Source organism: Pelodiscus sinensis, chromosome 4 (assembly GCF_052426305.1).
Source record: "Pelodiscus sinensis isolate ZL-2025 chromosome 4, ASM5242630v1, whole genome shotgun sequence".
Taxonomy (NCBI): domain Eukaryota; kingdom Metazoa; phylum Chordata; order Testudines; family Trionychidae; genus Pelodiscus; species Pelodiscus sinensis.
Window position 1 is genome coordinate 56,093,143 of NC_143055.1, and position 14,146 is coordinate 56,107,288.

The 14,146-nt window shown below is 38.8% G+C and overlaps 1 protein-coding gene across 11 annotated transcripts in view; it reads left to right on the forward strand.

Moving 5' to 3' along the window:
- PCM1 (pericentriolar material 1) overlaps positions 1-14,146 on the forward strand; it is an 87,563-nt gene that overhangs the window by 48,672 nt on the left and 24,745 nt on the right. For 8 of the 11 annotated variants that reach the window (XM_075931153.2, XM_075931152.2, XM_075931157.2 and 5 more), the window contains 7 exons: positions 1,386-1,608; positions 1,757-1,902; positions 5,025-5,215; positions 7,627-7,807; positions 8,986-9,347; positions 9,943-10,110; positions 12,318-12,374. In XM_075931153.2, the coding sequence (XP_075787268.2) occupies positions 1,386-1,608; positions 1,757-1,902; positions 5,025-5,215; positions 7,627-7,807; positions 8,986-9,347; positions 9,943-10,110; positions 12,318-12,374 (1,328 nt within the window). The remainder of the gene's footprint in view (positions 1-1,385; positions 1,609-1,756; positions 1,903-5,024; positions 5,216-7,626; positions 7,808-8,985; positions 9,348-9,942; positions 10,111-12,317; positions 12,375-14,146) is intronic. The other 3 variants (XM_075931158.2, XM_075931160.2, XM_075931162.2) reach the window with 1 other exon arrangement.

Consider the following 14,146-nt stretch of genomic DNA (forward strand, 5'->3'; position numbering starts at 1 on the left):
AGAGAAGAAAAGATATGTCTCTAAAAGACATTCTCTACACTGCAAATATTCTAGATCCAAAATTCAATGGTGAGTGCCTTACTAGAAACGAACAAATACAAGGAACTGAATTCATCGATAAATTAGTCACAAGAATGTGTGGCACCGATAACTCAGCAAAAGTCATTGCAGAGCTTGCAGAGTATCGTGCTAAAGAAGGTTTTTTTTGGAAAATCAAATGTAACAAAATCAGCTGGCTCAATAGATACAGTAACATGGTGGAAAGATATTTGCTATGGATCAAAATTAGGGAAAGCAGGGATCTACATATTGAATATGCCACTAACAATGGCAGCAACTGAAAGAAGTTTCAGTACTTAGACTCAGTATCATTCATAATGCAAAAAGAAAGAAGTTAACACAAGAAAGGGCAGGCAAGCTGACATTCCTATCCCATAATACAAAGCTTCTTAAAAACCCAAATGATGCTCTGTTGAAATCCCCAGGAGAAAAAAGGAAACAGAACCAGAGAAATGAGGAGGAAGAAGAAATTGATGATGCTGAAGAGAAAAAAGAAGTTGAAGGAGGATATGAATGAGGAAGAAGGAGAGAGAGAAATATATGGGTCAGATTCGGAATGTTCCGATTCTGATTAGACTTGTATTCAATCCTGCAACTTACAAATATTTGTATCCTGCAACAGAAGATTTGTAATAAGTTTTAATAATTTAAACCTCTGTCTTTACTTTCCTGAATTTTCATTTTAGCAGTAGGAAACTTTCATGATTCTTGAAGTTTCATTTAAAAATGACATTATTATAAATAGTAAAATTCTTTAAAAACTATTTAACAAGTATTTAAGAGAAAATTCTCAAAAATTCTCGTTTTGGAGAATATTCTCGAGAATATTCTCCGAAAGTTTATTCCCGAGTATTTAACATCACTAACTTCTCGCTAACATCCCTAATACAGTTTTGCATGATTTTTGCAAGGCCACCACTGACCCCATATATACATATATATTGTCTTACAATGAATAAGCATATGAGTACATAGAAAGCTATAAAAGCATATGAATACATAGAAATTAAGATAAATTCTTTACTCACAAGTTAGTCTTGCCATCTGAGATTCAAGAAGAGAGAAGATGCTGAATTCCTAGATGTCAATGTCAATCTCCAAATGGCCATTTCTACACCTTACACTGACTGTAAAAGTTAGTTTTCTTTTGGGTCAATGCTTAGGTTTCTTGGAAGTAAGAAATGGAAACTGCTTGTGCCAAAAAATGTTTGTGGTATTCATTAGAACTGAAATGTTGACTGAAACCATGGTCATGTTGTAAGACAAAATTGGAATTTGCAAGGTTATTTTGACTTTCAAGAAATCTAAGGCTCCCTTTTCCCCAGATGGAAGAATCGCCGCCCTCTTTCAGCAGATGGGAATTACCGTCCATTGGCTAAGACAAGGCAACAACAGAACATTAGCATGCGGCGGCAAGAAAACCTTAAGTGGATGTCTGAACTTTCTTATGTGGAGGAGAAGGAACAATGGCAAGAGCAAATTAACCAGTTAAAGAAACAGCTTGAATTTAGTGTCAGTATTTGTCAGACCTTGATGCAGGATCAGCAGGTAAGATATCAAAGACACTTGTTCTGGTATTATACTCTATATGGTATATATTGTAGTGGTGGTAGTCCTCTAAATCTTTCAGGAATAGTTCAGCTCAGAAAAAATAATTCAGTTTTGGTGACCAGCATTTTATTTTATTTTCCCACAGACCCTCTCTTGTCTACTACAGACTCTGCTTACAAGCCCTTATAGTGTGATGCCCAGTAATGTTGCATCTCCACAAGTGCATCTTATAATGCACCAGTTAAACCAATGCTATACTCAGCTGACCTGGCAACAGAATAATGTTCAAAGGTATGCTATTCATTCTGTATTTCTGAAAGACTTTTGCTAATACTTGTATTGAAATGATTCAGAAGCCCCATATTGAGCCCCGCATAAACACAAACTGCACCACGGGCTGCAGACAAATGGGCCGCGGGACACATGTGACCCACAGACCACATATTGAGTAGCCCTGCTCTAAAGTTTTATATTGGTGCTTTTGAATGCAGATATATAACAAAAAAAATAATCTACATTTGTAAGTTACACTTTCATGATAGAGATTGCACTATAGTACTTGTATAAAGTGAATCGAAAAATACTTTCTTTTAATTTTTATAGTGCAAATATTTGTAATCAAAAGTAATACAAAGTGAGCATTGTACATTTTGTACTGTTGTATTAGAAACAATATATCTGAAAACGTAGAAAAACATCCCAAAAAATTAACAGTAATACACTTCACATTGAACAACAAAGTACCAATTGATTAATCATCAATTTTTAAATGTGATTTTTTTTAAATTAATCTTGTCCGTTAACTGCAATTAATCACAGCTCTAAAAATAACATCTTGTGCTTTCAAAAGCTGACTGGCAAATCTTTTGTATGTCCAATAAACCTTTCTGCCAGGACAACTCCATTGATTTCTTGTTTGTTTTTTTTTGTTTTGTTTTGTTTTTTGTTTCTGGTATGTTATTAGTTGGCAAAAGGGTGAACTGCATTTGGAATACTCAAAGTATCATGGCTTATTGGTTCAGTATCTTGCAGTATTGGATCTGATGTGGGTCCTTTATGCCAGGCTGCATATTATGTGGAATGTAATGTGTTTTGCCCATCAAGTGTGTATGTTTATTTACATCTATGTTATCTGTAGTGATACAGGTAAATCTTCCTTGTACCAAGTTTCACGGATCAGTGTTCTGTCCTCTTTCATTTACATCAGTCTCCTCTTAGCCAGTCCCATGTCATCTCAGAGTATGTCCTTGCAGCTGATGCAATGCCCAGCATTGTGAAACATTTGAACAAGTTTTTTTAACACTTGTTGCCTGGTGAAGTATACTTCCAAAGCCAGCATATATGGGCATCCACTTCTTACCTTTACTTATATTATAGATGAAATCTGCAATAATTATAGCTCTGGACTACTTATGTGACTCTTGTTTCTCCTCTTCACATACTTCTGCAATGTTATCTTCTGTGTCCTCCCTCCTCCTCCTTCAATTTCTCCTTGTCATAATCTCACTGGTCCAGCCCACACTTGGCCCATGCAGTCCCTGGGCAGAACTTCCAACTAGGCGACAGCCCCTTTTTGGGGAGTCCACTCTCTCCCAGCAGTCTACCCCTCCACCTCTTGGGCTGGCAACTCTTGGCGCCTTCAGTATGCCTCTCTGTGCCATGGTCCCCTCAGGGAGGATCCCTGGGGTCTCCACTCCTAGAGGAAGTAGTGTAACCCTGCCTTCCAGATCAGAGCGACTCTGAGCCAGCATAAAACAGGAAGGTTTATTGAGCTTCAAACACAGCTGTCTTGGAAAATGGCATGGTTGATAACTTTTGTTCTGCTTTACTGTATAATGATTTAGAAACAGAGATGTGACAAAATTTGACAGGTGCTAGTAGTATTTGTCTCTTCAAACATGTTGATAACCCAAGAAAATGAATTTGTAAATAAGATCAGTAATTGGGAAAAAAAATGTGAAAGTTACTATAACTTAAAAAAAAGTCTGATCTCTTCACCAGCTTAATTTGAGAAACCGTAATAAGTCCATACCAGTGAAAGTTCCAAAACATGGCCTTTTGGGGCACGATGTTTTACCTTCATTACTAAGCGAGACCATTTTCAAGTCATTATCAGTATGAGTGGTTTCATACCTAACTTTGTTAGGGCATTGTTTCCTTTTTGAGGCTATAAGGTCACTTAACACCATCTATATGTAAGCTGAATTTACGGTCTTACTCTTCTGTATCAAGTATGACTGTGTTATGTTTTTGAATGTTATTATGGAATTAAGTTTTTGTATGCAACTTCCATATTGGCAGATAATGCAAAGACTCCAGTTCATTGTGGCAGATGTTGCTCTGAAGCTCTGAGTTGTCGGTGATTGTAACTAAATTGGGTTTGCAGGTCACCCATATCAGCTGTGTTTGTATTTTGGAAATCTGAGTTTTTTGTCTTGCATTGGTTGCCTTCTACATTCCATCTCTAGAAAGTAGAAACAAAAGTAGTTTTTGTTTTTTCCTATCGACAAATAATGAATTGTTCATGAGATATTGTTGAGGGACATGTCAAATTCAGGATTGCCTCCATTTCTGTGTATGGAGTACCTGATGAAAATAACTAACTGGCATGTGAATGTTGATTAAATATAGAGTATACCACTTATACCATGGCATTGTTATTCGAATCAATCAACTTGCACTGAAAGCAAAAGTCAGCTTTAGGTTAGGTTACTGATAAGGGCTGCTAGGGAACAATAATTTATATTTTTGAAAGAGGAGCTCTTTTGGAAATTTATCATAATGTGTTGATCTTGTGTAATGGATAGTTGTGCGTTTTACTCCTTCACATATCAACAATACCTGAAACCTAGTGAATTTGAGAGGTATAATTTTCAGCAGAGATCACTCCATGCATTTTCTGATAGTTGGTATTTCACGTTAGGACCATATTCCATATTTAGTACTTTGCCTTTACTTTGGATTTTTTTATTTATTTTTTGTTACAAGTGGTAGCCATTTTATGTTTTGTTTTTGCTTACCTTTAAAGTTCAAAATTCAGCTTGGTAAACAGTTTTGAAATTCAAGTACATTCAAATTATGAAAGAAAACAGGTTTAGGCAATTTGCCCCAGAACTGCTTTGTTTCATTAAATCAGCTTATCTGGGAATTGGGCCTATTCTGTAGCCATGGTTGTTAGGTAATATGTAGATGTAAAACTGTATAACGTCCATTTGCTGTAATAGTTCTGCCTCTTGGATGGACTGTACAATTCATTTTGAATTGCTGTACTGAAGGAAAGGTGGAGTGAAAGCCAGTTAGTTATGGTCTTTTTTTTTAAAACGTTCATGTTTCTTAAATAGTGAAACATGGTATTACAAAAATGATGCCTATCTTACCTTCCTCTTCAGAAGTAACTTATCTGTGTTTCATAGGTTGAAGCAGATGTTAAATGATCTTATGTACCAGCAAGAACAGCAACAGGAGAAGCCGCAAAGAAAGGAAAGAGGCAGCTGTGCGCCACCACCTCCATCTCCTACAGTATTTTGTCCTCTAAGTTTTCCTTCTCAGCCTATGAATCTGTTCAACATACCTGGATTTACTAATTTTTCTTCTTTTGCACCAGGTGATTATTTCAGGAAATGTAAAGAAAAGGAAATGAGTAAATGCAAAGTTTTGGTAAGCAAGTGCATTTACTGTGATGGCTGCCAGGAGGTTGAAATTGGAATACATTAAGACAAGGCCTTAATATCATAGCAATTTAAAACCAACTACTGTGGGGTTTTTTGTTTTTGTTTTTCATTTTTTGGTATGTGCTCTTCTTTGAGTGCTTGTTCATGTACATTGTAATAGGTGTGTGCGCATGATTATGGGAAGATTTTTTTCCCCCCTAGTAATACCCATTGTTGGCTTTGGGGCACTCACACACCCACCCACTCACCCATCCATGGCAGTGTTTATAGGTCCCTGCCAACCACCTATCTGCTCAGTTCTTTTTGACTACCATTGACTGTCTTTGGAGCAATTCAGTCTCTTGCTTTTTAGTGCTAACCTTATAGTTAGTTGTAAGTAGTAGCCGCTTATAATCCCTGTTGCCACCTAAGAAGATGGACAAGGTTGGTTTCCCATCAAGAAGCCGCAAGAGGATTCCAGGAGGGTGTGTCCTATACCCTTGCTCTGTCAGGAGGTCCGTTTAGTCTAGCGCTGGTCGACTCCCCAACTCAGGACTTGGGAGTACAAAATTGAACTTCTTTCCAAGCTGGATACCTTTCACACCATGCAGGACCGTATTGCCATGATGACACAGTCCCCGACTCTGCAGGCCTGAGCACCGGCTCTGCTCCAGATGTTCGTTCATGTCCTGGCTATGACAATGGCACAGTCTGTGGCACTGTTTTCGGCACTGATATTGGCAACACCATCCATTCAGCACCTTGTCAAGGCAGCAATATTACAGCACCACTCCCCATCACCACAGTACCATTCCCTAACACAATCAGGTTTGGAATATTCATTGGCATTGGATGCTGAATCTTCCGTGGCCCAGCACAGTCAGTACCATTCATGGTCCCTGTACTGGTCTGGTCACCGTTAATCCCTGCACATATGGGCATAAATGCTATGTTGGTGGCATCTGCATCATGTGCTGCTCCATCAGCCATGTCCATGTTGTGCCATACTCCCAGGGTCCTTGAAGATTTTTCATGGAATACGGACTCTGAATCTTCACATTCAGGCACAGCATTCGAGCCAGCAACCTCTGACACAAGTGGTACCTTTTGCCCTGGAAAGGACTGATGTACAGGAACCAGCCTCCAGAAAGCCTGAAGGTTAGGAATGCCTGGTCAGGGACTGGCACTATTATCACCACCACCTTCCCTGTGATGAACAATCTGGTGAAGTGGAAACATTCTCCTCATTTTGGGCAATTTGAACCTGAAGCAACAAGGGCTGGCCAGAAAGGGTCTCCCAGCTTAAAGTGCTCACTTCCAAGCCCTCCTATACTATCTTTTATTTAAAAAAGAAAAAACAAGGTGCAGCTGTGTCCTCACGTGGTACACATGAAACTGGGAGGATATTTTTATCTGTCTTCCCTAAATCTCATGCCAGCAACAGAGCATGAATGATCCATTCCCTGGACATTAGGCATGTCGTAATCCTCTACAATAAGTGCACAAAGCCATTTTCTAAATCACAACAGCTCTTAATTGCAATCACCAAGAAGATGAGGGCTTACCATCTTATCCAAGCATATTTTGTCAAGCTGCACATCCCTGTATTAGAACATGCTACGACCTAGCCAGAGTTCCATGCTCACTGTTGACAATGTACTCAAGGGGAACACAAGCTTTGTCCACAGCATTCCTTGTATGCATTCCTGTTCAAGACACGTGCAGGGCAGTAACATGGTTTTTCATCTGCACTTTCATATTACAGTATACCGCCGCTCAACAGGCAAGGGACAGTGCATCATTCAGCAAGGCAGTCCTGTAGTCAGCAACCAGGTAAATGCCTACTCATCCTCTGATGAAACTGCCTAAGTCACCTATTGGAATTGACATGAACAAAAACGCAAAAAAATGATTATCTACCTCTTCAAACTGTCCTTCAAGATGTGTTGCTCATGTCCATTCTAAATCTTTCCCACCTCCCCTCTATCAGAGTCTTTTGACAAGAAGGGACTGAGCAGACAGCAGGTCAGTTGGGACCTATGTACACTGCCATGAAAGTGTCACTGTAGGAGGCTCCACATCTGACCTGACATACTACTGTTGTGGAAAAAACTTATGACGATCGTTCATCCAGTGCATGTTCACACACCTATTGGAATGGATATTAGCAACAAATCTGAAAGAACAATAGTTTTGAGCGTCACTAATGATTTTTCTCCCCATTGTTTAGTTTTTAAAATATCTACTAGGCTATTGCATAAATAAGACTTGTATTGATATATAGCATTTATTTGTGTGATGTCCTGTTTTTTGCCTTTTTGTGTGTGTGGAATGTGTTCTGATTAACTTGAACTTACTCTCACAGGTATGAACTTCACTCCTATGTTTCCCTCCAGTTTTGGAGATTTTGCACACAGTGTTTCCCCACACAACAGTGAGCAGCCACAGCAACAACCCTTAGATCATAGCAGTTCTGGAAAAACTGATTACATGGCATTTCCAAAGCCTTTTGAAAGCAGTTCCTCTCTTGGAGCTGAGAAACAAAGGTATTTTATTAAAGGAATTATCCTTCAATAATTTTTACTTGTAATTTTGTTTTTGGGACTTGGAAAGTAAACAATTGAATTAAATAGTGAACTGTCTTCATTGAGATTTGCTCTTCCCTACCTATGTTATGAATATTTTCTATTGACGGAAAAAAGTGTTCTTAACATACACCAAATACTGCTCAAGTATGTGGAAAAATACACTGGCTGGGTCTGGTTGGGCAAAATGCAGGCCATGAGCCAGATCCAGCCCTCCCAGTTGGTTAACAGATGGTGTATACTTTACAGCTGACAGCATGTGTTCAACTGTCCCTCTCCCCATATTGCTCCATCTTGGAGCTGAACTATTCCCTGTACCCTCCTGTTAACTGTGCAGAGGGGTGAGGGGAGGAGAGTGCTGAAATCAGCATGTCTCCCTACCCCATCTCTCTATAGCAGGAATTAGGGAGATGGTGGGACACAGCAGTGCTGCTCTTGTTTGAAGTAGTGATGATGAGTACCTATCTTAAGAGACTGTGCACTATTCATAAGATTTCTCTAGCAGCTAGTACATGTTCACTTAATTTCTCTTTCTCTCTCTCACATTTACACTTGCACTCACATACACTATCCTCCTCCCCCAACATACCCCATGGGGAGGGGAAGAGACTACAGAGCAGGACAGGTTTCCTTGTCTTCAGACAGCGCATAGAATCTCTGACACTCAGTAGTAGTCAGCACACTGTCCGAGCCATACCATCTCTGTGCCCCACACACTGTCACTGTTGTACTCAAACACCCAGTCTCTCTCAGAAGCACGTAATCTGTATCAGAAAGTCAGTCTCTTGCGCCCACACAAGCGTACTCTCTCTCTCCAAAACAATAGATTGTTGCACAGATTCTAAACCAAAAAAGAGGTTACATTATTATACAAACATAAAATGTGAAATGAATTCTGTTACTGATGAAGTAGTTAAGGGGTAATGTGAATTTCTTCTAATACCTGTAATTCTCTTCCATTTTTAAAAATATTACTAATTCTGCAGCATCTTCTTACAGTTACTGGCTATTGGGTAACTGTTACAGGTATTCCTTGTATTATGGATGAACCTATAATTTATTTGTCTCATAGCATTCATGATTCTTTCTCCAAAGAGTTTTTCTGTAATATTTATTTTGCAACTTTTGTATCTGATAAGGTGTCAGAGACAACCTGAAGAGGAACTGGAAAACAGATCTGTTTGGCTAGATGATAGCCAGGAAGGAAGAAGAGAAAAACAGTCATTCCTGAAGGCAGGATTTGAAGTTTCAGTACAAAACATGGCCTCTGGTAATCACAAAAATCAGTCTGATACTAGTCGGAGGAGAAGAGAGTTTGATGAAGAATCTTTGAAGAGTTTTAGTAGTATGCCTGATCCAGTGGATCCAACTACTGTGACTAAAACATTTAAATCTAGAAAAGCATCAGCCCAGGCCAGCTTGGCATCTAAAGATAAAACACCTAAATCAAAGAGTAAGAGGAGGAGTTCTACTCAGCTAAAAAGCAGAGTTAAAAATACAGGTAGGTTTTCAGATAACTTTAAAGACATTGAGTCAGATTTCATTTTAATCATTGATAGTAGAGTTTTTGGAATGGAAGTTAATTTTACACAGGATGTGGAGATGACCAGTGACTAAGCAGAAGTTTAATTTGTGAACGTGTCAGAAATGCTAATTGTGTGAACGTGCTGCTTATAGTATGGAAAGGTATAGAAATGTTTGCTGATGTACATACCTTCTTGTAAAGTACGCTAGTGGTTACATAGGTGTTTGGAACCTTCTGATATGCTTCTGCATTAGACTTAGTTATTATCCAACAAACATTCCATGGTGAATTGCATCTTCCAGATTATCCATTGTGAATACATAACTGCACTCCATAACAATCTCTAATTCAGGTTTGATGCTGTGAATGCTAATTACAGAGATGTCTCAGCCACCTGTTACAATAAAAATAAGTTAAGTTGTGCATAATTTGAAATAACTCAAGAGTGGTTAACAAGTCTTTGGATTGTCATCTTTTTTATTTACTTTTACTTATTTACTATCATTAAGACTGATTACAAAAAGATCTTAAAATCACCTGTTTCTGAAGCGCCACTTTTTGTTCATTTAAGGTTATGAAAGTGCCAGCATTTCTAGTACATGTGATCCTTGTAAGAGTAATAGGAGAGGGCATGCTGCACAGAATGAAGAGGCTGTTGAAGCAAAAGTGTTCAGCAAAAAGAATCGAGAACAATTGGAAAAAATAATTAAGTATAGTAGATCTACAGAAATGTCCTCAGGTATTCTTTTAATAAATCTCAATAATATCAAAAGCTTGTATAAAAGTGTGTAGATCCTCTAACTCCTTATTATCCACTGACTGTATTTTTTTTAACAGGCGTCCTGTAAGCTCTCAAAGGGTTTTACAGTTACATGTTCATTAATTAGCTTTTGTCACTATAAATAAAGTCCATGTTAAATATAACTACTTAAGATACACTTGTAATTCACACTTTTAATCTTCAAAACTGCTGTACAGATTGTGAGGAAGGAGAAAATGTTTTAATGTAGACTAAACATTAATTTCACATAATTTTGAAACTGGATTATAATCTAACTGTAAAACTAACTGTAATCTGTAAAAGCACTCAGAAAAGGTAAAAGTACTCATTAGTATTGTTTGATGGGAGGTGCAGGTTGTGCTAGAGCAACAGTGATGGTTTAAAAAAAAAAACCACCAGTTAGAATTTCTTATTGTGCTACATGCTCTTTCTCTTTCACATTTAAAATGAATCTTTTGGGATAAAAATTAATCCTTATTTATCTAACAGTCATATCTTCGGAAATCTGCATTTACATGTCACTGTTTACGTTCCTTTCTCTTTCTGCATTCCTGTATCATGAACATACTGTAACTATCTTTAAATTTTTGGCTCAGTGCTGTAGTGTTTGGGTGGCAACACTACTTGGCAAAGGATGTATAATGCTAAAATTAGTTGAACTAGTATTTTTTACCTAGCTCCCTAAAACATTTTGGTTATTAGGTTTTGTAAAGGAGAAAAAGGAATTTATCAAACCAGGCACCTTACAATATCCCTGCAAGTGTGCCTCCTCTTCTTGTTTTTGATCATGATGAAACAGGTGGAAGGATTCACTTCAGATTTGTGATTTTGCTCCATTGCTGCTTTAGGATATAGATAAGATTGTTGTGATATTATGCTCAGTGAGACTTCATTTATTTGTTCCATATAGATTATCCCTGGATCTCAATATTCAAAGGTTTATGGGTAAAATCTGTACTGGAAATTGCATTGGTGGTTCCTGTAAGATCTCTCCTCTCCTCTCCTCTCCTCTCCTCTCCTCTCCTCTCCTCTCCTCTCCTCTCCTCTCCTCTCCTCCAGGAACCACCAATGCAATGCCCAGTACAGATTTTATATACAGTAAAACTCTGATGGTCCGGCATCTGATGTCCCGCACCATCAGGAACCCGGAAGTGCTCCGGTCAGCCGGGCCATTGGAGCTGCTCTCCCCCCAGCTTCCCCGATTCAGCCACTGACCAGCGGCTGAATCGGGAAGCCGGGGGCAGAGCAGCTGGAGTGCTGCCGGGTAGGTCCTGTAGCGCTGCCCCTTGGGGCTGCGGGACCAACCCTGCAGAACCCCAGCTGTCCCCGATTCAGCCGCTGCTGAAACTGACCAGCAGCTGACTCCAGGAAGCCTAAGGCAGAGCTGCTCTGCCCTGGCTTCCTGAAACCAGCCCCTGATCAGTTTCAGCAGCAGCTGACTTGGGAACACCTGGGACAGAGCAGCTGGGGTGCTGCCGGTTGGTCCAGTAGCGCCGAGGAGTGGCGCTGCAGGACCAACCCGGCAGCACCCCAGCTGCTCTGCCCTAGGCGTTCCCAAGAGCAGCTGGGGTGCTGCTGGGTTGGTCTCGCAGCGCCACGGGTTGGCGCTACCGGACCAACCTGACAGCACTCCAGCTGCTCTGTCCCAGGCATCTGGATTCAGCTGCTGTTGAAACTGACCAGCAGCAGCTGAATCAGGAACTCCTGGGGCAGAGCTGGACTATTGGAAGGGGGGCATCACCTCCATCCCACCCCAGTCCCCTCATAGCCCCCCTTCCGATAGTCCAACATATCTGATAATCTGGCACCCTCTGGATCCTAAAGGTGCCGGATTATCGGAATTTTATTGTATGTATCTGGGAGGGCAGAATGTGGCTACAGTGTTTCATACTTACAAACTGATTCTTGGTTTTAGGTTATATATTTTGAATATGCTTGGCATTTGTTAGTTAACGTTGTTTGACCAGATTAGATTTTTTTTTTCAAGTTGGAATAGGTTTAGTTGTTTACAACAAAACACAAAATCCTTAAAATAAACAATTCCCCTCATCTCCACTCGTTCAGTATCATTTCAGTGAGTCTTTCTCCCACTGATTCGTGTAGACTGTCTTTATTTCTGGTACACATTTTTGTGTTTATCACTGTCTGTCCCCGCTTTCCTACAGCACATGCTAAGAGAATACTGCTGCAGTCTAACAGAAATGCATGCACTGAAGCTCCAGGTAATGCATTAACTGCTTAGCTTCAAAACTGTTCACAGCTATTTACTTTACTCTTTTAGTTTGTCCTAGAGCAGAACTGTTTCTCGATAGCTCTGTTAGTGAATTACCATTATGTATACTAATTGCTATTGTTGCAAGTATTTTATTTAAGAAAACAAACAAAAAAATCTCCAGGAAAACAAAAATCTTCTGTTTTGCTGAATACGCTGTTCTTTGGATCATAACTGGTTTGTACTTTCATATTCTTCCTACAAATATTGTTAATTGCACTATTAACTGTTTTTATATAAAATGTGTTTCCCAATCTTTTGTACATCATAGATGGACAAATTCATTCAAAAACTGTTGGCAAACCGGCACTGAAATATTTGAATATTTATTGTGGTAATTCATTTATTTGCATATTCATTGTGGTAACTTTAAGAGGCCACATGTGATTTTACATTGCACCTATACATTGTACATTTATAATACATGTCATTGTAACAGATTTTTTTTATTATCCCTCCCTCAAAGTATTCACTTTCCACCTTAAAAAAATCATACATAACTCATGGTTCGGTGCCCAAGTTATTTTATATCTACCAATGCTTCTGCTGCTGTGGGAGTGCCCCTCCCTGCTGGCCACTGGAAGAGACCGATATCCATGTAGAATGGACCATTGGCTTTAACGTGAGAGCTGATTCCTATGCACTTCAGTTTTTAATAATCATATTAGCTTAGATTTTACTTTTCCTATAGTTTTATCAGTGAATACTGATTTATACAGTAGGAAAACTGTGCCAAACAAATAGTGAAGTATCTCTTCCCCAAATAATGTGAAGTCTAAAAAACAATAGTGTGGAAGATCAAAATCTACGTTGTGAAACAAGTGGCATGCTTTGTAGAATAGTTCTGGTTTTCACTAATTTTTAGAGAAGCCTCATTTTTATAAGAATTAGACAGTCAAACATTTCTGCTAGAATAGTATTCCAGCTGGACGAATATTTCTAATCACTTCACACATTTGTGAAGATTCTTTGAACTTCTAAGAGCTGCATGTGAAGATAATGTAAAATAACAGTGCTTTGTGTGGTAAATCTTGGCTTATCTTTGATGGAGAGGTTAAACATTAATGATTTCTAAGCAATCCAGTTTGGGTAAAAGTTCATGGTAATTCATATTAAGCAGCTTAAACCAGCACATTTGCTTCAATTTAACTTATTCATGCATGAATGTGTATGTACTCTGGGTTAGGTCCCCATCTATAAGCACCAATTTCTCAGTTTTGGGGGGTATTTTATATTATACTTTAAGTAGGAAAAATATGGAAGTGTGATCCAGTTATGATCCAAAGAGCCTGAATGTTCAGGTGTTGAAGAGCTTCAAAAAGATCTCACAAAATGAGGTGACTAGGCAATAAAATGGCAGACTAATTTTAATATTGATAAATGCAAAGTAATGCATATTGGAAAACATAATCCCAACTATACATAGTGCATAGTTCTCTGAAAACATCCACTCAATATGCAGAGAATGTCTTATTGTCTTTGTATAAATCTATGGTATACCCACATCTTGAATACTGTGTGCAGATGTGGTTACTGCATCTCCAAAAAGAAAGGGCAACAAAAATGATTAGGGGTATAGAGCAGCTACCATACGAGGAAAGATTAATAAGACTGAAACTTTTCAGCTTGGAAAAGTGATGATTAAGGGGAGATATGATAGTGATCTATAAAATCATGATTGGTTTGGAGAAAGTAAATAAGGAAAATTTTATTACTTGTTCC